The 22,700-nt window shown below is 43.3% G+C and overlaps 2 protein-coding genes across 2 annotated transcripts in view; both read left to right on the forward strand.

Moving 5' to 3' along the window:
• slc17a5 (solute carrier family 17 member 5) overlaps window positions 1-2,848 on the forward strand; it is a 10,954-nt gene extending 8,106 nt beyond the window's left edge. Inside the window, exon 11 of the mRNA XM_015944711.3 lies at window positions 1,959-2,848. Within this exon, the coding sequence (XP_015800197.1) occupies window positions 1,959-2,096 (138 nt within the window). The 3' untranslated portion in view covers window positions 2,097-2,848. The remainder of the gene's footprint in view (window positions 1-1,958) is intronic.
• A 4,692-nt stretch (window positions 2,849-7,540) lies between these two features.
• On the forward strand, window positions 7,541-19,871 carry eef1a1a (eukaryotic translation elongation factor 1 alpha 1a). Its single transcript, XM_015944712.3, has 8 exons — window positions 7,541-7,681; window positions 8,645-8,802; window positions 8,881-9,060; window positions 9,411-9,707; window positions 11,450-11,600; window positions 11,712-11,968; window positions 18,726-18,960; window positions 19,062-19,871. The coding sequence occupies exons 2-8, from the start codon at window positions 8,659-8,661 to the stop codon at window positions 19,184-19,186; spliced, it is 1,389 nt and encodes a 462-aa protein (XP_015800198.1). The 5' UTR covers window positions 7,541-7,681; window positions 8,645-8,658; the 3' UTR covers window positions 19,187-19,871.
• The last annotated feature ends 2,829 nt before the right edge of the window (window positions 19,872-22,700 follow it).

A 22,700-nucleotide genomic window follows, 5' to 3' on the forward strand; every position in this document is an offset into this window, starting at 1 on the left:
TCCTATAACATGTTTTATCCTCAATCACACAAACCAAATTTACATTTTCTCATGTTCCAACACCCCCCCCCCCCCCCCCCGCCATGTTCACAGCTCCCAGTTCACCAACAATAGACAATTACAATCAAATGCAACACCCTTACAACTTTTCCTCCTCCTCCATGTAATTGATTAGTATAATTTTTTTATACTTCTCTTTAAACTTATGCAATGAGGGACTTTGCTTTAGATCCTCACTTAGCTTATTCCAAACTCTTACACCCGTAACAGAAATACAAAATGACTTTATTGTTGTTCTAAAATATGTATGCCTAAAGTTAAGTTTGTATCTGAAATTATATACGTTATCTGGTTTTATAAATAGCATTAATAATGTGTGTGGTAATAATTTCCTATGCACTTTAAACATGAATGTCGCTGTATATAGCTGAATCAAATCTTTAAATTTTAGTATTTTAGAATATATAAATATATAAATAACGGATTAGTGTGGTCTCTAAATCTAACATTGTGAACGACTCTCAGCCAACTTACAGTTGAAACTACAACTATCTCACCAGTAGCACGCGTGCTGCATGCATGCGTACATGCTGAGGTTTGTGAGTGTGTTATCAACTCTGACATTTACCCCTGCTTCACACTGGCAGCATCAGCAGAGAAGAACTGCAGCAGAACTGTTCAGTCGCGACTTTTGCTTTTTACCCACGGGGAGAGTCTTGGCTACAGAGCAGCTTTCTCAGCGTGCTCCTCACTAGACAAGCGAGATCACAGAACCCCTCGAGTTAATGCAATTCGCCATTAAACCAAAAAGAAGGAAATCACGTTTGATGGCATGTGTAATCTTTCTTTCCACTGCCAGGATTAAAGCCATGAAAAACAACGTTGCACTTCTGGATCGTTGCAGGGAGTAAATAAGCGGTTAGGACACTTGTTTTGACGTAACCTACATAGATATAAAATCACATTGCTGCAAGTCTTTTATTTTGAAAATTGCTGGGGGGTTTACACTGAAAACGTGTGACTTCCTGTCTAGTTCTATATTAACTCATTCGCTGCCAGCCGTTTCCTGATTGGTAAAGCCCTTCGCTGCCAGCGTTTCTCACTGTTTTTACTGTTATTTTAAGAGACACAGAACGTTGCACGCTAGAATGATGTCGACGCCAAAACAACCAAAACAAAGCGGAGATTCACCTTACATCAGGAAGAATCTGTGCGTTTCAAGCGTTATCCGTTCTTTCGTAATCTGTTGTGGAATTGTGATCGGCAGAAGCTTTTCCGGTTAGCGCCTCACTTTTTTTTTACAGCAGCGGTCCAAAATGATCCCCTAACACATGGGTTTTCTGCTTCCCGGTCACGTGACGTGTGACGTACGTGGATGAAGATCGGCTTTAAAGCTGAGATGTTTGTTCTCACGGTGCGGGGGCTCGTTCCGACGCCCACACAGTAAAAAGATGCAAATGACGACTTTAGTCATCTGTGGCAGTGAATGAGTTATCTGCGAAAATTGTTATGTTCCAGAAGCAGCACGCTGCAAAAATAGAACCTGATCCTATCTTTAGTGGCACAGCGAGCTGCTTCTGGGGCGTCTGAAAATGTCCGCGTCACGGCTGGTTTGAATCACCCCATAGACTATAATGGATTCTAATTTGAAGCAGTGCCGTTCCGGGCTGCTGATGCTTCCTTCCAGTGTGAAGTAGGGCTCAGTGAGTTTCAGATTTTAATGTTCACCACCTGGGGGCGTCAGACCTGCAATTACTGCTAATTAATACATTTTGCAGTAAAGATGACAGCAGTGAGGAGTAACACGTTTTCCTTTGATTTGAAGCAGCTGTGATATGTTTTTAGTTTCACTTTTAAAAATTACACAAACATTTTCTGAGAGTATTTCTAGAGATTTGAATTGGTCCCATAATCGTTTTGGGAGCTTATTTGTTAATATTCTGCTTGTTTTCCTCTAGAACACGATGGAAGAATGGCAGATTGTCTTCTACATTGCTGCTGCCATCAACCTGTTTGGCTCAATATTCTACACCATGTTTGGACGCGGGAAGGTTCAGCCCTGGGCCGTCCACACGCCCTTGTCTCACGGAGACTGAAGCAACAGAGAGAAGAAGAAACTCATCCCGTTAAAATCCATCACAAAGCCGGTCACTGGGTCAAAGACAATTTTAAACTGAACTGTTGCCAAAACCGTAAAGAGGTGTCAGAGGACACAAACGAACATCACAAAAACTCAGACCTTTTTAGCAAAACTATCGTCCGGTGGTTACGGTTCAGTACGGCTTGTTTTAACCAGCAGACGTTGATCTAGATAATCACACAAGCTTTCTTAGAGCACACTGTTTATGAGTTAAGCTATTTACGTTTAGTTTCATTGTTTTTAGTTTAGGTTTTTGTTAAATTGTTGAACTCCAAAGTTTTTTGCCATTTTTATTACCAGCTATGGTTTACATGAGACAGGTGCTGTGATGATGATTATGACCAACTGCCAGACACCAGCATTTCTTTTTAAAACAAGAAAGCAAGACATTTTAAATTTAAGTATTGTGTCTGTGAAACGGACACTTGAAAGAAAAAAGCCTTAGTGTGAGGCCCTTATGATATCCTGTGATATAAAGGGAATCCATCAGTGCACGAAAGTTTGATGGCTCTTCAAATGGAAAGATCACCAGGAACCTCTTTAGTCAGGTGAACTAATGCACCTGGGACATACGGGTTACAGCTTTAAGGGAAAATGAAGAGGATACTGGTGAGGGCTACTTTATTTGCACTTTGTTTTCAACCGCTTCATGCCAAGTTAAAAAGATAGTTGCCACATTATCCTTATGATCTCACTTTTAAATTTAGTAGTACTTTGCTTTTTATCAATACAGCCAGCATCTTTAGCCAAACTAAACCTCCAAAAGTTAAATAATTTGTTGAAACTACTTTGAATAAGTAGAATGGTCAGTTAAGCTGAAGTAATGCAACCGTGCCTTATTCAGATAATCCAGCTCTTTACTGACATTTCTTTCCAGCTTGTAACTGTGTTTGTTTACACTGAGACTAAAGGGACTTGTTTGTTTTATCACAGTTGTTACTGTGTTATATGTTTATTATGAGCATTCCAAATGACTGCTATGTAATGAAAACATATCAAATACAGGCTTAAGCAAGTCTGACTCTGTCCAGTTATTTCTCCATGTAGAACAGAAACATGTTGGTTTTTATATTAATACATTTAAGGTTTGCATGAAAGAACATGAAAAGTCCTATAAGCTGAGATATTTTTTCTTCAAATAAATATTAAACATGTTAATTATAAAATGATATTAGATGTATTTAGAGGGATATCATTTACAGAATCCCCTACAGCTAGTGTATTTGGAAGTAAACTGGTTCCACGTGATGCTCCCTGGCTGACAGACACAACAAAGACTTTAGAGATCAACAGGGTTAATTAATCCAACTAAATTGAATCAATTGGAGAGCGGACTACTGCTGAATCATTTGACCACCACAGAGAATGAAAAGTTACGTCATGGATTTCTTTTCCCTTAAAGGTAACAAATCGGTTAAGTGGACAAAGAACGCGCCATGTCCGATAATGGATGCCTTCCTTGTTATGTGCGTGTCCTATGGCAAGCCAAAACCGTCACAATACGCCACTTTCCCAACCCGTCTAGTTAAGAAATGGCGAAAAAAACGCCGTTTGATGTGCCAAGACGTCGTAAAATACGGCGAAAACTCTGCCAGAACGCCGTAATTTACGCCGTTCTGAACGGTCCCGTAGAACGCCCGTAAAATACGCCGTTTTTTCCGGACATTGAACGCCGTTTTTTACGTCACCCTAATCCCAGACGCGTTCTCTGTGTGGGTGGCGTAAAATACGGCGTTTGGTACGGACATTGAACGCCGCTTATTTCGCCGTTCTGTGACATAAAACGCCGCTTTTAACGCCACTTTGTGACAGTTTTAACGCGTTTAAAATTCAACTTTACTCTCATTTATGCAGAGCCCTCCCCATGGGTTTCTTATCCTCTTAATTTAAACTCCAGTGACCCAATGAAAGACGAGGAGGTTGAGGCAGCACTAATTCATCCCAGATTCGCCGGGCTGTCGGGCTGTGCGGATTGCTGTTTTCTAATACAACTCGGCTCTGTTTCAACTAATTTCACTGTATTGAAAAAGCCTTGAAATGTAGTAATATTATCAACAATGTGTCAACATTATTATTTTTTCTGTCCACCTGTAAAAGGCAGAAACGCTGTTTCAGTCAGACCTGATGATTACTTAAAAGTGTGGCTGCCGTATCAGTCTGTCCTCGTGGCTCGTGAGTCCAGCTGAAACATCAGTGCTCTTTCTGTCCAAAACTCCATTCTTCTTAAGTTAATCCACTTTCAGTATTTACTATTGTGACAGTGTGTGCTGTCGCAACGTCCCGATTGATCATGCGCCCTGGCTACTTGGTCAAGGGAATGTTCCTTTGGCTGACTGGTTAGAGCGTATGACTCTCACCCGGGAGTCTGGGGTTCGAATCCCGCCCGAGCCCTCGTTTATCCACCTGGCCACACTATTGTTTTTTTTTTTTTTTTTTTCGTTTTTTTTTAAACGACTGTTATACTTGTCTTACAGGAGCTTCTGAAGATGTTCTGTCTTGCTTCTCCATCATCACTCTCCAGCTCCTCAGACCAGCCACTCCAGAACCTTCCCAGATCCAGGATCAGAGCACTTTAATTAAAGTTTGAAACATGTCGGCTTGTTGTTCTCCTATAGAAGCCTTAAACTAGAATTTGCTAATGAGCTTTCTTGGCTAAAATATGCTCTTAAATGTTTTTATTTACATAATCAAGAAACACGTTTTTCATTGCTGCTTCACCAAGACACGACTCTGAGAATGTCCTCAAGATCCTGAAACACTGGTTAAAACAAATTACTTTTAACCTCTTATAAAACAAACGTGCCTGTTGATGATTATGCCACTATACTGAAGCACCTGCATACTTGCTACCGATTTGCTAACTTTCTGTAATATTTGATATTTAAGTTAAAAACATGAAATGCTGTAACACAAATTCCAAATGTTCTAGTTGAGCACTTGTTTCTACTCAACTAATCATTATTTCTGTGATTAGTCAGCTTTTTCCTTTTCAATAAACACATGGAAAAATTACAATTATCTTACTGAAAAATGGTTTAACAGTGTTGCACATGTATAATAATCTACACTGGTTTTCACAGTTACGGCATTCTTCAAACTATAATAATAAAATAAAGTGAAACGATATTTACAATTGATTACTTCCTACTATTTACATTTTATGCATCGATACTGTAAATGGCTGTTTACTAAGGCATACAAAGTCAGTGGAATGTTCTCATACGGGTTCTTGCCTAGTAAGCAGGGGGTTGCCTCCTGTAAAAATGGAGATGATTAGCCTCATTGTTGTCTTTCAGCACACTCCGTAAAGTCCTAAATTTAAAAAAATGTGGTTTGTGGGAGAGGCTCATCTACTTTCTAAGGCTAACACTTTTAAACTCCTCTTAAGCACACACTCAACTTGTTAATAACTAAAAGGATTGTTCAATACCTGCTCAAATAAACAAGGCAATTCTACAGACTCGTGGATTTGTAAGTAGCATTAATGAAGAATACAGGATCATATAGAACAGAAATATGTAGATTTACAAGCAAACTACCTGTGTACAGGCACTGACTCTGTATGCCTTAGTAAACAGCCATTTACAGTATCGATGCATAAAATGTAAATAGTAGGAACTTGAAGTAATCAATTGTAAATATCTTTTCACTTTATTTTATTATTATAGTTTGAAGAATGCCGTAACTGTGAAAACCAGTGCAGATTATTATACATGTGCAACACTGTTAAACCATTTTTCAGTAAGATAATTGTAATTTTTCCATGTGTTTATTGAAAAGGAAAAAGCTGACTAATCACAGAAATAATGATTAGTTGAGTAGAAACAAGTGCTCAACTAGAACATTTGGAATTTGTGTTACAGCATTTCATGTTTTCAACTTAAATATCAAATATTACAGAAAGTTAGCAAATCGGTAGCAAGTATGCAGGTGCTTCAGTATAGTGGCATAATCATCAACAGGCACGTTTGTTTTATAAGAGGTTAAAAGTAATTTGTTTTAACCAGTGTTTCAGGATCTTGAGGACATTCTCAGAGTCGTGTCTTGGTGAAGCAGCAATGAAAAACGTGTTTCTTGATTATGTAAATAAAAACATTTAAGAGCATATTTTAGCCAAGAAAGCTCATTAGCAAATTCTAGTTTAAGGCTTCTATAGGAGAACAACAAGCAGACATGTTTCAAACTTTAATTAAAGTGCTCTGATCCTGGATCTGGGAAGGTTCTGGAGTGGCTGGTCTGAGGAGCTGGAGAGTGATGATGGAGAAGCAAGACAGAACATCTTCAGAAGCTCCTGTAAGACAAGTATAACAGTCGTTAAAAAAAAACGAAAAAAAAAAAAAAAACAATAGTGTGGCCAGGTGGATAAATGAGGGCTCGGGCGGGATTCGAACCCCAGACTCCCAGGTGAGAGTCGTACGCTCTAACCAGTCAGCCAAAGGAACATTCCCTTGACCAAGTAGCCAGGGCGCATGATCAATCGGGACGTTGCGACAGCACACACACACACACACACACACACACACACACACACACACACACACACACACACACACACACACACACACACACACACACACACACACACACACACACACACACACACAATAGTAAATACTGAAAGTGGATTAACTTAAGAAGAATGGAGTTTTGGACAGAAAGAGCACTGATGTTTCAGCTGGACTCACGAGCCACGAGGACAGACTGATACGGCAGCCACACTTTTAAGTAATCATCAGGTCTGACTGAAACAGCGTTTCTGCCTTTTACAGGTGGACAGAAAAAATAATAATGTTGACACATTGTTGATAATATTACTACATTTCAAGGCTTTTTCAATACAGTGAAATTAGTTGAAACAGAGCCGAGTTGTATTAGAAAACAGCAATCCGCACAGCCCGACAGCCCGGCGAATCTGGGATGAATTAGTGCTGCCTCAACCTCCTCGTCTTTCATTGGGTCACTGAAGTTTAAATTAAGTGGATGAGAAACCCATGGGGAGGGCTCTGCATAAATGAGAGTAAAGTTGAATTTTAAACGCGTTAAAACTGTCACAAAGTGGCGTTAAAAGCGGCGTTTTATGTCACAGAACGGCGAAAAAAGCGGCGTTCAATGTCCGTACCAAACGCCGTATTTTACGCCACCCACACAGGGAACGCGTCTGGGATTAGGGTGACGTAAAAAACGGCGTTCAATGTCCGGAAAAAACGGCGTATTTTACGGGCGTTCTACTGGACCGTTCAGAACGGCGTAAATTACGGCGTTCTGGCAGAGTTTTCGCCGTATTTTACGACGTCTTGGCACATCAAACGGCGTTTTTTTCGCCATTTCTTAACTAGACGGGTTGGGAAAGTGGCGTATTGTGACGGTTTTGGCTTGCCATAGTGCCCTGTGATAAACTCTCCCTCCGCCGCTGTGATGCAGTGCAGCGGCGGTTGCGCGCTATTACGCAACACCCCCGCCTGTTCTGAGCGCTATAGACGGATCAGCGTCTCCTCTCTGCCGCTCCGCTCCTGCAGCTACTCGACACCGGCCAGCGCTCAGGTACGACATTCAGTTCTGCGTGCTAGGAGGGCTTCCGTTGCCCTCTGTAAAGGTCTTGTGCGAGCTTTTTTTTTCTTCTTCCTTTTTTAAAGCGAATCCGTTTCCCGGATGTGTTTTGGGAATGTTGCGATGCAGAGAGAGAGACAGGTGGTCGGTAATAAATGCGCATCCAGCTGTCAGAAAGCAGGAAAATAACAGAACATGGCGGAGGGCTGGCATCCCCTGAAACGCGCGGTTTGCAGCAGTGTCTGTGCTGTTTTTAAAGGACTGTGCAGTTTTGTTATGTTTTGTTTACAGACGCGCACTGCGGCAGCCGCTGTGACGTTATTTCTAATGGATGAGTTACTATGTAAACGCATCCCCTGTCCTGGGACTGGGTTCACCTGAACACGTCTGGCTGAGGATGTGATGCAACTAGATTCACACAAAATGATCAATTCTAATGCCAAAGTTTGCAGTACATGGCTGGACCGTAATGTCTAGGGTCATCACTTCCGACACCCCCCTGTTAACAATGTCTACTCTGCATGAACCTGTATGCTGATCACTGCAGTCTCTGAGAAATGGCTGCTACTCTGGCAGAGTTGGATGTGACAAAATGGTGGATTCTGGTTCAAGTGAAGCTGTACCAAGTCTGAGGAGAGATGCTGCATGTGCTGAAGACAGGAGAGCAAAGCTGGAAATGAAAAATGAGAGCAGGGGTGTGGATGGATGGGAGGACTAGAGAGTAAGAGGGGCAGGGACTTGTGTTGTGGTGCAGATCAGTGGCCCTGTGAGCTCTCTTGGCTAAATACACCTGCTACACACGTCTTCAGTGTTATTATTTCTTTGGCTGCTTTTAATTCTGCAAAGCATTTGAGTTTCAAATAACTAATTAAGAAAAACATTCCTTTTCCTGCTCTGCAAACCCTGCTTTCTGTACTGAGTGCAAACCACAGCTTTAACAGAGTCTCGTACCTTCAGCCCAACGCATCACCATGGGAAAGGAGAAACTCCACATCAACATCGTTGTGATCGGTCACGTGGACTCTGGCAAGTCAACCACTACCGGCCACCTCATCTACAAGTGTGGTGGCATCGACAAGAGAACTATTGAGAAGTTTGAGAAAGAAGCTGCTGAGGTACGGCAGCCGAAGGATGGATAAGCTTCCAAATGAGTCTTTGATTTTTAAATATTTTTTGCTGACTTATTTTCCCAGATGGGAAAAGGATCATTCAAGTATGCCTGGGTGCTGGACAAGCTGAAGGCAGAGAGGGAGCGTGGTATTACCATTGACATTTCCCTGTGGAAGTTTGAGACCAGCAAGTACTACGTGACCATCATAGATGCTCCAGGCCACAGGGATTTCATCAAGAACATGATCACTGGGACCTCCCAGGTTTGTAACATGATGATGCTATGCCACTTCCAGCTGAAAAGGAAATGCAGGAACTAATATACACTTTATGCTTAGTTTGATTCTACCTATGCTTTATTTGAAATGGTACTTTGGCTAATTCTAAGTAACATTACAAATATTTCTAACAGCTGATGTCCAACACGCAGTCAAAATCCAGTTTAGTGAATGTAAACAAGACTGCTGTTAATCAGTTTCCTCTTGCAGGACAACTTGTTCAGAGCAACTTATTAAAATACAGTGAATATTTCCTTTTAAATCTGAAATTATTAAGGGATCAGAACTGCTTCTGAGCTGTACTTATGTTCACCTTGAATCTTTTGCAACCTTAGGCCGACTGTGCCGTGTTGATTGTGGCAGCAGGAGTGGGAGAATTTGAGGCCGGTATTTCCAAGAATGGACAAACCCGCGAGCATGCCCTCCTAGCTTACACTCTCGGAGTAAAGCAGCTCATTGTGGGTATCAACAAGATGGACTCCACAGAGCCCAACTACAGCCAAAAGCGTTATGAAGAAATTGTGAAGGAAGTGAGCACTTACATCAAGAAGATTGGTTACAATCCAGACACTGTCGCCTTTGTGCCCATTTCAGGTTGGAATGGAGACAACATGCTTGAACCCAGTCCAAATGTAAGTACCACACCGAACAGCAATTCAAATGTCATCAGCCAGTGTGATGAAAGGAGCCATGCATGTCTTTACTGATTTGTTTGTCTGATGCAAAGGCTAAGCTGTGCTATGAACCCGCCTTAGACGGTGCTGGCCTAACTCAATCAGGCCACTTAAGACTACAAGCATTTCCCTTGATTATATGCTCAACTCCTTTCAGCAGGGGTGAGCATTAGCATCCTAGAAAGAGAGGGCCATACTTCAATAACTTCAATTATACTACAGCTATTAGACAGTAGCAATTGCTATTTGTTTGAAAGGAATACAATCTAGGTGACTGTAGCTTCTTTATATGTTTGTTTTAATCATCAACATATATGCTGGACAAAAAATGGGAGGTTCCCACCACCGCCATTTTGACTGCGTCACAGGTTCCGTCAAGCCCAGACAATTACAAAAAAGGGAAAAGAGGTGGAGCTGTAAGGCTGGGATCAAATGACGGCACCCATCGAACTGAAGCGATGTAGCTACAAGCTAACCCAAAGCTAACATGGAGGTGGGAGCTAAACTAACGGAAGTAGCAACCTAGCTACAACCGGAGTTAACTGCACAACACCGGAGCTTCTGAGTCAGAGGTATGCTGGGCTGACTGCTGGGTAAAACCGGGTGGAACACAGAGGTCTTCGGAGAGCTCCACAAGCCGGCAGCCGCACAGCAGACAGGCGCCGCAATCAGAGATGCGCCGAGCTGCCGCTGGGGAGAACCGGGTGGAAAACATTGGTTTCCATCCAAAAGCTCCACAAGCCGACAGCCGCGCAGCAGACAGGCGCCGCTGCGATCAGAGATGCACTGAGCTGCCGCTGAGGGGAGGGGGCCATACTAATAGTCAGAATCCAGCTCCACCAACATGTTATATTTCAACCCTTTTAAAAAAATGCAGCGTCATGTTAAATGCATTAGGTTTTACCCTATTACATTTAAATTTCATGGTTAAACAGTACATGTTAAAATCTAAGCTCAGCTAGTGCACGAGCGGCAGTGACCTAAAATCATCAACATAAATACATAGATATAATTTGACTTACCAAAAAAAAAAAAGAAGTGGAGACTTCTTGGACACTATTTGCATTAATATCACAGCAAGTCATTTTGTCCAACAATTGCACAAACAGTATCCAAAAAGGAACGCACAAACGCTACAACTAATGGTCTAAGTTGAGAGACTGAAAATGGAAGAACAGTTTTCAGGCCAGACCAAGGCTCAGACTGAGGCCTTTCCCCAGAGCTAGCTCTGCGGTCACGTGGGTCGGATGCTCATTAATTAGTCAGAATTTTAGGCTTTTAATACACTTAAACAGAAGAGTGAGAAAAAAATGCACCCCCCTCAGTGTAAACTAGATCTATTAAACCTAAAACATGTTTTGGTACCAGGCTGTAAACATGTTTATTTCTGCTGTGAAATTGTTATTTTTAACATGGGAGACAATGAGGATTTGCTCGCTTCTGATACCAGCCCCCAGCGGATGAGGGTGGAACTGCAATTTTGTTACTTCCTGTTTTGCTTCATTTCGAGACCCAAATTATGGGGGCTTGGTTTTAATCACACATTCCTACAAGGGTTGTGGGTAGGGTAGCTGCAGCCTATGAGTCAGCAGTTGCCATATGGAAATGTGTTGGAGGCCAAAAAACAATGCAAAATTATTTAGGTATTTAAATAATAAAAACCATTACTGTGTTTTGTATGATGCCATTGGTCCTTCCAGATGACATGGTTTAAGGGGTGGAAGATCAACAGGAAGGATGGAAGTGCATCGGGAACAACACTTCTAGAAGCTTTGGATGCCATTCAGCCCCCAACTCGCCCAACAGACAAACCTCTACGCCTACCCTTGCAGGATGTCTACAAAATAGGAGGCATGTAATGTACACATGAATTAAATATACATTATTTTCTTTTCAAAGTTCTAAGTTTACCATTTCATTACCGAGGTAGGGACTTTTATTTTAATCTACTGACATCTTCAGGGATTGGAACTGTGCCTGTGGGTCGTGTGGAAACAGGAGTACTGAAGCCTGGCATGGTTGTGACTTTTGCCCCTGTAAATGTTACCACTGAGGTCAAGTCTGTGGAGATGCATCACGAGGCACTCACAGAGGCCCTCCCAGGGGATAATGTGGGGTTCAACGTCAAGAATGTGTCTGTTAAGGATATTCGCCGCGGTAATGTGGCTGGAGATAGCAAGAACGACCCTCCGCAGGAAGCTGCCAACTTCACAGCTCAGGTAAACACTACAAAAATATTTCAGCTGTCATGCTGTTTTTAAATGTGCTATATAAATATTTTTTCATAGAGATAAAACAATACCTGTGTGTATTTTAGAACCATTTGTAGTATAAAAATATTTCAGAGAAATACACTGCTCAAAAAAAAAAATAAAGGAGCACTCAAAAAAACAATGTAACTAAGTCAATCATATTTCTGTTAAATCAAACTGACCACTTAGGAAGCAACACTGATTGACAAACAATTTCACCTGCTGTTGTAAATGGAATAAACAGTTAGAAAATACAGACAATTAGCAGGACATCCCCAATAAAGGAGTGGTTCTGCAGGTGGTGACCACAGACCACTTCTCAGTTCCTATGCTTTCTGATGTTTTGGTCACTTTTGAATGCTGGTGGTGCTTTCTCTCTAGTGGTAGCATGAGACAGGGTCTACAACCCACACAAGTGGCTCAGGTAGTGCAGCTCATCCAGCATGGCACATCAATGTGAGCTGTGGCAAGGTCTATCAGCCTATTGTCCAGAGCATGGAGGCACTATCAGGAGACAGGCAGGAGATGTAGAGGAGGCTGTAAGAGGGTAACAACGACAGCAGCAGGACCGCTACCCCCGCCTTTGTGCAAGGAGGAACTGGAGGAGCACTGTCAGGGCCTTGCAAAATGACCTCCGGTGGGCTGAAATTGTTCACGAGTCTGCTCAAACAGACTTCATGAGGGTGGTATGAGGGCCCAACCTCCACAGGTGGGGATTGTGCTTACAGCCCAACACCGTGGAGGACATTTGGCATTTGCAAGAAAACACCAAGATTGGCAAATTCGCCACTGGCACCCTTTGCTCTTCACAGATGAGAGCAGGGGTGTTTTTCAATGCCAAGGAACCTTGCCTTGATGTCTTGGCCCCGCCCCAGTTGCCTAGGAGATACGTCATCGGGAGCCGCCAAGACGTGTTCCAATGTTCATGTTCTACCGAGGCGTGCGTTCTCCGTTTGTTAGCCATTTAGCTAGCTGAGCAAGGATACACAGGAGGCGTCTTGTAGCCTAGCCTTGGTCAAAAATTACCCACAATACACCGCTGTATTTTCAAAAAGACAACGGATCAGAAGCCGTCAGCTACTTCGGGGACAATTTTCAAGTTTAAAAGTAAGTCAGCTAATTTAAAATGTTTTTTTTAGATCCAAAGAAGTTATCTATGGTTGGTTAGTTGCTTAGTAGTTGCAGCTTCGGTGGCTAGCGGGTAGTAACTCGTTTATATTTTTAATTTAATAAACAAATACGCAATTTAAACAGTAAAAGGCTCGTTATATATTTATATTGAAACTAATACATATAAAATATAACGTTATCTCCTGTGTCACGTGACGTTACGTTGTTGCCAGTCCCCACATGCCAAAGACAGTGGCAAGTACGGGGTCAAAAGGTGAGCCACACTGAACTGGCTTGTGCGAGCAAAATCAGCCAGAAGACAGGAGCTGGGCTGCAGGTCAAAAAACTGTGGTCAGAAACAAGGGTCACACAAGGGTCACAGGGACAAGAGGACAGAACTGGGCGAAAGGTCAGGAGACTGACCCAACCTCTGGCCCCACCCCTGGATCCACCCCTGGCTTGGAAAGATGGGATTGGAGGAGAACAGAATGAAGACAAGCCCATCAGATCCAGAAGCCCTCTCAGGAACATTGGAGAGAAACTGAAGAATACTGCAAAAGATGATGTAATGACCTGTGTTAAGAAGAATGCTGCATGTAGTGAAAATGATACCAAATGTTTTGTGTTGAGCTACAAAGTGTGTATCTGGTAAATGACCCCATGACCTTAAGCTGGCCCAGGAAGGGTATATTAGAACAGCTCTGAACAGCAGCTAGTAGGGAGCTGGGGCAGACGACAAGAAGAGATAGAGCAGATTTGGAGGGGTCATCCCCGTCCTGCTGGATGGGGGATGACAGGCAGTTTTTTGGAGAGGAGCAGAGAGTTCTTTAGAGTTTTTAAGGTAGTAGTTTGGGGAGATTCTCAGAAGATACGAGCTGGTGTAAACTAACTCTCTTATTTAATCATTTTGAACTAATTCCTCCTTGGGGGATAGCGGTTGTTTTTATATTTACTCATTTTTGTATTTTTCTATTTTGTAATAAACTTTTTTGGAAAAGAAACATAATCCTGATTATTTCAGGTTTTCTCTAAAGCTTCATGAGTGGGAGCCCTGACCATTAATTGCACAGAGGTAAGCACATTAATTATAGGTTCTTGAATTATCAGGACTTACTTTACGGTTTGTGACAGATTAATATAAAGAAACCTTAAGATAACGGGATTGCTTAAAAAGAAGTGAGCTAATACAGAAGGAAAAGTCTTACATATTATTTCACCTTTAAAATAAAAGATATGATTCTAACTTAGGACGCCCAACCCAGGGTCTAATACTATAATACTCACCGACATCCCCATCGAACCCTGATGGATGCACAGTCTCATAAGTTCTAACGGAACTGGGTTTTAACGGAACCGGCAAATGGGACGTGCACGCGACATGGCGCAACAACGTGGGGCTACGGAGTGAAGGTCTAAATATTAGATACTGGGCTATCCGACGTAGAACTGTCTTTTAGGCTTATAAAAGCTTACGCACCATGGACCGGATATGCTTACAACCTTGGAGTGAGAACTGCACCAATTTCTCGAAAAGGAAAGAAATTTGGGAGAACGGACGATTAACTCAAAGAGGTATAAAGAAATCACGGGTTTCCGACGTAAGAAAAGCCAAGGATAAAAGCTAGGCAAAAAATAAAGAGAAATAAAGAATAAGAATAAAGAATAAGACGTGAAAACGAATAAAAATAAAATAAATAAAAATAAGAAAAACTTTTAACCAGCCATGGCAGATAGATCTTTCAGTATCCTGTAACCGGAGCTTTCAGAATGAGGCTGGAAAAGCTAGTATGGAGCTGCGGCGGGGCGCTGTGCGGGTGCTGAGGCACAAGTGAGATGCGATTAAACGTCATGGCTGGATCAAAATCTAGTGAAGGACTGATATGTAAGAATCTGTGTGACTTGGGCCTCGTTTCTGGTAACACGGGGAGGTATTTGTCACGAACTGTAAAGTAATCATGTTTCCTAGCTTCACAGAATCTCCTGTCGGGCATCGTCACGCGCAATGGAGGAGCTGGAAGCCGGGAACATGTATAATGTGTGAACCTCTTTGTCGGGGCTCCGTGAGGGGAGAAGCCGTGCCGCCTGTAAAGGAGGACGGACTTATAACTGGGAGCATTGGAACTCTCTGCTCCAATTAAAATTTGTATTTGCAGGACCTGCTTGAGACGGGAACCCTGTATATTCTCCTGGAAAGTGTGTGAGTGCACCCATGGAGGCGTAAGCAGAGACGGGTGCTGCTTTATTTAAAAAAATGGTGTTTTTGTTGGTTTGAATGATCTTAGCCTGCAGATATGAGAAGAGACAGCTGAACAGAGAAAAAGCACTCAGTCAGCTGAGCAACAACAGACAAGCAGGATGTGGTGACATCACCCCTCCCCCTACTAGTTCTGTTGAGAAGGGAGAGTCCTGAACTAACAGCTCCATATGATTCTGACCTGACAGACAGCTACACTGATAAGGCGTAAGCATCTTTAACCTTGCCACATATGTTGTTGTTGGCAGGATCCATGTAGTACTGTCCAGTAGGTCCATGGATGTGAAGTTTGTGGCACCCTGCGCGGGAGCACGAGGACGCGCTTGTGGAAAGAGGGGGGAAGGTGTGACAGTGTGAGCGTTCTGTCACAATGTCTTGATTGATAATGCGCCCTGGCCACATGTCCAAGAGGATGTCCCATTGGCTGAGTGGTTAGAGCGTATGACTCCCACGCCCTGGCCACATGTCCAAGAGGATGTCCCATTGGCTGAGTGGTTAGAGCGTATGACTCCCACCCCGGAGGTCTCGGGATTGAATCCTGCCCGGGCCCTCATTTATCCACCTTGCCACGCTTTATAATTTTTAGCGCAAGCTTCCAACCAGATGCTGCTAGCAGAGTTAGCTTGTTGTTGTTCAGGTGTGTGGGGAGAATATTTGGAGCTCTGCAGTAAAAATGTCTCCACTTCAGTCTGGAGGGAGAGCGTCTCTGCTTGAAGGAGGAGACTGAGGCTGTTGGGTTTCCTGTTATAAAGAGTGATGATGATGATGGTGTGTATCTGGACTCTGAGCTGTCAGACTCTGGGTCTGAGACTGGAGATGAAGATGATTCCGAGGAGGAGGAGGCAGCCCCACCCCAAAGAAGGCTGCTGCAGTCCCCTGGCTAGATTTTTCTCGCATGGGGGATGTTGCCAGTCCCCACATGCCAAAGACAGTGGCAAGTACGGGGTCAAAAGGTGAGCCACACTGAACTGGCTTGTGCGAGCAAAATCAGCCAGAAGACAGGAGCTGGGCTGCAGGTCAAAAAACTGTGGTCAGAAACAAGGGTCACACAAGGGTCACAGGGACAAGAGGACAGAACTGGGCGAAAGGTCAGGAGACTGACCCAACCTCTGACCCCACCCCTGGATCCACCCCTGGCTTGGAAAGATGGGATTGGAGGAGAACAGAATGAAGACAAGCCCATCAGATCCAGAAGCCCTCTCAGGAACATTGGAGAGAAACTGAAGAATACTGCAAAAGATGATGTAATGACCTGTGTTAAGAAGAATGCTGCATGTAGTGAAAATGACACCAAATGTTTTGTGTTGAGCTACAAAGTGTGTATCTGGTAAATGACCCCATGACCTTAAGCTGGCCCAGGAAGGGTATATTAGAACAGCTCTGAACAGCAGCTAGTAGGGAGCTGGGGCAGACGACAAGAAGAGATAGAGCAGATTTGGAGGGGTCATCCCCGTCCTGCTGGATGGGGGATGACAGGCAGTTTTTTGGAGAGGAGCAGAGAGTTCTTTAGAGTTTTTAAGGTAGTAGTTTGGGGAGATTCTCAGAAGATACGAGCTGGTGTAAACTAACTCTCTTATTTAATCATTTTGAACTAATTCCTCCTTGGGGGATAGCGGTTGTTTTTATATTTACTCATTTTTGTATTTTTCTATTTTGTAATAAACTTTTTTGGAAAAGAAACATAATCCTGATTATTTCAGGTTTTCTCTAAAGCTTCATGAGTGGGAGCCCTGACCATTAATTGCACAGAGGTAAGCACATTAATTATAGGTTCTTGAATTATCAGGACTTACTTTACGGTTTGTGACAGATTAATATAAAGAAACCTTAAGATAACGGGATTGCTTAAAAAGAAGTGAGCTACTACAGAAGGAAAAGTCTTACATATTATTTCACCTTTAAAATAAAAGATATGATTCTAACTTAGGACGCCCAACCCAGGGTCTAATACTATAAAACTCACCGACATCCCCATCGAACCCTGATGGATGCACAGTCTCATAAGTTCTGGATGCACAGTCTCATAAGTTCTAACGGAACTGGGTTTTAACGGAACCGGCAAATGGGACGTGCATGCGACAACGTGACCGCTGTAGAAGATGCGGTCACGTGATGCAAGTCTGTTCCATTTAACCGTTTTCTTTGACCAAGGAAGGACAGTTTCCTCGTAAGCAAGGCGCCTGGCCTCACAAGACATCGCCTCGCAACGCCTTGACATTGAGAAAAACCCCAGGTTTACACTGAGCATTTACCAATTAGTCCAATTGTGTTAATTAGTCTATGTTCATTCATTTCCCTTTGTGTAAATACATTCGTTTAAGTTAACCTTTTAACACCAGAGCACGTGTCCTCCTCCCCAGGCCTCCAAGATGGCCTGGGATGTAATACATGTGACAGAGTTTGGAGATGCCATGGAGAACATTCTGCTGCCTGCAACATCCTCCAGCCTTACCGGTTTGGCAGTAGGACAGTAATGGTATGGGGTGTCATTTCTTTGGGGGGGCCACACAACCCTCCATGCTTATGTTTATTTATTTGGCACACTTTAATCCAAAGCGACGTACAATTTTTAACCTATAAAGCATGTTGTGCTCATCAGAGGTAACCTGGCTGCCATTAGGCATCAAGATGATATCCTCAGACCCCTTGTGAGACCATATGGTGGTGCGATTGGCCCCGAGTTCTTCCTAATGCAAGACAATGCTACACCTCATGTGGCTGGAGTGTGTCAGCAGTTCCTGCAAGATGAAGGCATTGATGCTATGGACAGGCCCACCCAGACCTGAATCCAGTTTAGCACATCTGGGACATCATGTCTCACTCCATCCACTAACACCACATTGCACCACAGACTGTTGAGGAGTTGGTGGATGCTTTACTCTAGGTCTGGGAGAAGATCCCTCAAGAGACCATCCGCTACCTAATCAGGAGTATGCCCAGGTGTTGTAGGGAGGTCATACAGGCACATAGAGGCCACACACACTGAGCCTCATTTTGACTTGTTTTAAGAACATTACATCAAAGTTGGATCAGTTTGTTGTTTTTGCTTTCATTTTGAGCGTGACTCCATATCCAGATCTTGATAGAGAAATCTGATTTCCATTGATAATTTTTGTGTGATTTTGTTGTCAGCACAAGCTACTGTGTAAAGAACAAAGTATTTCATAAGAATATGTAATTCATTCAGATAGGATCTTATTTTTGTGTTCCCTTTATGTTTTGAGCAGTGTATAAATTAGTCATGGGAAATGTTTTTAATTAGTATCTTGACACATGAACTGTCAGTATTAATAGTTTGCTCTAAAAAAAGGGCAAAGAAGCAATCATTTTCTTCTTACAGGCAATTTGTTTTGCATTTAGGTGATAATCCTAAATCACCCAGGCCAGATTAGTGCTGGTTACGCTCCTGTTCTGGATTGTCACACTGCCCACATTGCCTGCAAGTTTGCAGAGCTTAAGGAAAAGATTGATCGCCGGTCAGGCAAAAAGCTGGAAGACAATCCAAAATCTCTTAAATCTGGAGATGCTGCCATCGTAGATATGATTCCAGGGAAGCCAATGTGTGTTGAAAGCTTCTCCGAGTACCCTCCATTGGGTAAGTTTAAGTGTGATGTGCTCTTTAAAATTTTTATAACCTTCCCAATCTTGTGTTAGACTTTTTTAAACGGTTGCTGTTTTTTTTTCTTGTTGTCACAGGTCGCTTTGCGGTGCGCGACATGCGTCAGACTGTGGCCGTTGGTGTGATAAAGGGTGTGGAGAAGAAAGTGTCTACCACTGGTAAAGTTACTAAGTCTGCTCAGAAGGCCCAGAAGAACAAATGAATGTTGTGCTACTCTGCCGACCATAAGGTCTCCCAAGGCAGGACATCGCTCATCCAACTCCATCTTTCGACTGGCTGCTTCAACTCGATAATTAAGGACTGGTTAATCATCACAATGCATCGCAAAAGCATTAGAAGGAAAGAAAAACTGTACATATGTATCTTAGCTGTGGCACTCCTGACTCCATTTCAGTGGTTAAACTATCATCATTATGCAACTTGTTAGTAAGATTTTCAATGTGGATTGTGGATTTGGTCATGGTGATACGTTTCTTACACCTGAAGACATTCAGCATAGAGATTTAATGCAATTGTATCCAACTTCTAGCTGTCTGATGTGCTTGGTTCTAGTATCTTCACATGTCCTGCTTTAAGTGTTTGTTTGCAGTGTTGTGGAGCTCTTTATGAGACAACAGCAGAAGTTCAAACTATTAGTAGCTAATGTTCTTCTAAATAGTGGATTAGTGGAACATGTCTTGTACTTAAGCTTTAAAAACCCCTAAAGCAAAAGGTTTAAGTTTGCCCTTCTTGAACATCTCAGAATCAACTAATTTGATTCTAAAAGCACTTTGATTGATTTGCTAACTTTGCACTTGAAATGAAAATCAAATTGGCATAATCTACTGCACCTTATTGTAAGATGGCATGAGCCTCTTTGCAACATTAAACTTATTTCAACCACTTTCTTTATTGTCACGGAATTTGATTAGAAACTTAACAGTCCTGGAGTCTGTCAACAAAGTTTTAATTTTTATTGCCATAAAACAAACATTGAAAGTCCCAGTAGGTGTCTTCCGTCCATCCATCCATTTTCTTCCGTTTCTCTGGAGTCGGGTTGTGGGGTCAACTCCAGCGTGTTCTGGGTCTTCCTTTAGGTCTCCTCCCGGATGGACGTGCCCGGAAAACCTCACCAGGGAGGCGTCCAGAAGGCATCCTAATCAGATGCCCAAACCACCTCAACTGGCTCATGTGGAGGAGCAGAGGATCTACTTCGAGCCCCTCCCGATATTCCTGAGCTTTTCACCTCATCTTCAAGGGATAGCCTAGCCACCCTGTGGAGAAAACTCCTTTCAGCAGCTTGTATCTGCAATCTTGTTTTTTTGGTCACTACCCAAAGCTAGTGACCATAGGTGAGGGTAGGAACGTAGATCAACCAGTAAATCGAAAGCTGAGCTGGAAGGCATTCTACCCTTTTTCGACTCAAGACCACGGTCTCAGATTTAGAGGAGCTGATGCTTGTCCCAGCTGCTTCACACTCGGCTGTGAACCGCTCCAGGCAAAGCTGGAGATCACGTTCTGATGAAGCCAACAGGACCACATCATCAGCAAAAAGCAGAAACCCGATCCTAAGGACACCACAATGGATCCCCTCAATACCTTGGCCACGCCCAGAAATCCTGTCCATTAAAGTTATGAACAGAATCAATGACAATGGGCAGCCTTGGCGGAGTCCAACTCTCACAGATAAAAGAGCTTGACTTACTGCCAGCAATGTGGACTAAGCTCGGACACCTTTCATACATGGACCTAACAGCCTATTTCAGAAGGCCTGGAGCTCCATACCCGTGAGATACCCCCCACAGGGCCTCTTGAGGGACGCGGTCGAACACCTTCTCCAAATCCACAAACACATATAGATTGGTTGGGCAAACTCCCACCACCCTACAGAACCCAGAAGGGTATAGAGCTGGTCCAGTGTTCCACGGGCAGAACAAAAACCACATTGCTCCTCTTGAATCAAAGGTTAGACAATCCGACAGACTCTTTTTTCGACGACCCCTGAATAGACCTTACCAGGGAGGCACAGGAGTGTGATCTCTCTGTAGTTAGAACACACCCTAAGGTCCCCCTTTTTAAAAATGAGAACCAACGCCCCAGCCTGCCAGTCCAGTGGAACTGCCTCCAATGTCCACGCAATATTGCAGAGCAGCGTCAGCCAACACAGCCCCACAACATCCAGAGCCTTAAGACAAAGAAGAAGAAAATATCATTTCTGTAGCGCCTCTCAAGATAAAAATCATGAGGCGCTTCACAAAAACAAAAACTATGAAAATTGTAAAAATAGAAAAAAAGCATTTTGAAAATGTTTAAGGAACTCCGGGTGGATCTCATCCACCCCTGGAGTCTTGCCATCAAGGAGCTTTTTGACCATCTCAGTGACCTCAGCACCAGTGACTGGAGAGTCCAACCCAAAGTCCCCAAACTCTGCTTCCTCACTGGAAGACGTGCCGATGGGATTGGAGAGGTCTTCAACTACTCCGCCTGCCAATCCACAATGTCCCGAGTCGAGGTCAGCAGCACACGGTTCCCACTATAAAGTGTTGGTAGCGCACTGCTAAAGTCCCCCAGCAGGACGAGGGCATCACCAGAAGGAGCGCTCTCCAGCACTCCCGCCATGTCTCCAAAAACGGTGGGTAGTCTTAACTGCAGTTTGGTGCATAAGCACAAACCACACTAGGACCCGTCCCCCCACACATAGGTGGAGGGAGGCTACCCTCTCGTTCACTTGGGTAGACCCCAACGTACAGGCACCAAGATGGGAGCAACTAGTATGCCCACCTCTGCTTGGTGCATCTCAGCGGGAACAACTCCAGAGTGGTAGAGTGTCCAACCCCTCTCAAGGAAACTGGTTCCGGAGCCAGAGCCATGCGTTCAGGTGAATCTGACTATATCTAGTTGGAACCTCTCAACCTCGCACACAGACTTAGGCTCCTTCCCCACCAGAGAAGTGACATTCAACTTGCCAAGACCCAGCTTCTGTAGCCGAGGGTCAGACCGCCAAGGTCCCCACTCTCGGCTATCACCCGTCACACACTGCACACAACCCCTTTCACCCCTCCCACGAGTGGTGAGCACATGGAAAGGGGGACCCACGTTTCCTCTTCAGGCTGTGCTCGGCTGGGCTCCATGAAAGCCCGGCCACCAGGTGCTCACCAACGTGCCCCATCTCCAGGTCCGGCTCCGGGGGGTGGGTGGTGGTGGTGGTGAGGTGACCCACGTCTGGGCGAGTGAACACCGTTTCCATGTATATTTATATTTAACATTAAACATGCAGCATTCTAAATACTTCCATCCTCCTCCCTTTCAAAGTTCCTAACAATGAGAACATAGAGCTAAGACCTGCATCTCCACATTGGTTGCCTTATCTACTTCCATAACTTCAGAGTGTGTGAGGAGGGAAACACTGAAAAATAATTTCTCATAATCTTGGACACAGAGGAACCTGCCTGTTGTAACAAAGTTCTTCTCTGCGAGACTCTATGATCAAATTTTACATCACATCATCTTCCAGAATTGGGTGTATATTTGATACAAGAAATTACAAGAAACATATCTTGAAACTTTCAGCTGTAAAGTCTGACAACACATTGTTGCAATACAAACTTTTATCCACTAGATGTAGCTACTGATAAAGAAATAAAAGTAAAAAACTTTCACATTTAAAAAATTTTTTTTCAATGCCAGCGAGTTACCTAATCTATGATGACACACAAGTCAAGTGGTAGTTGTAAAAA

The sequence above is a fragment of the Nothobranchius furzeri genome, chromosome 12 (genome assembly GCF_043380555.1).
Source record: "Nothobranchius furzeri strain GRZ-AD chromosome 12, NfurGRZ-RIMD1, whole genome shotgun sequence".
Taxonomy (NCBI): domain Eukaryota; kingdom Metazoa; phylum Chordata; class Actinopteri; order Cyprinodontiformes; family Nothobranchiidae; genus Nothobranchius; species Nothobranchius furzeri.

Coding starts and splice junctions, on each gene's coding strand:
- eef1a1a (XM_015944712.3), top strand. CDS start 8,659: ATGGGAAAGGAGAAACTCCACATCAACATCGTTGTGATCGGTCACGTG. Junction 9,708..11,449: donor TGCTTGAACCCAGTCCAAAT/GTAAGTACCACA, acceptor TGGTCCTTCCAG/ATGACATGGTTTAAGGGGTG. Junction 11,601..11,711: donor GGATGTCTACAAAATAGGAG/GCATGTAATGTA, acceptor TGACATCTTCAG/GGATTGGAACTGTGCCTGTG.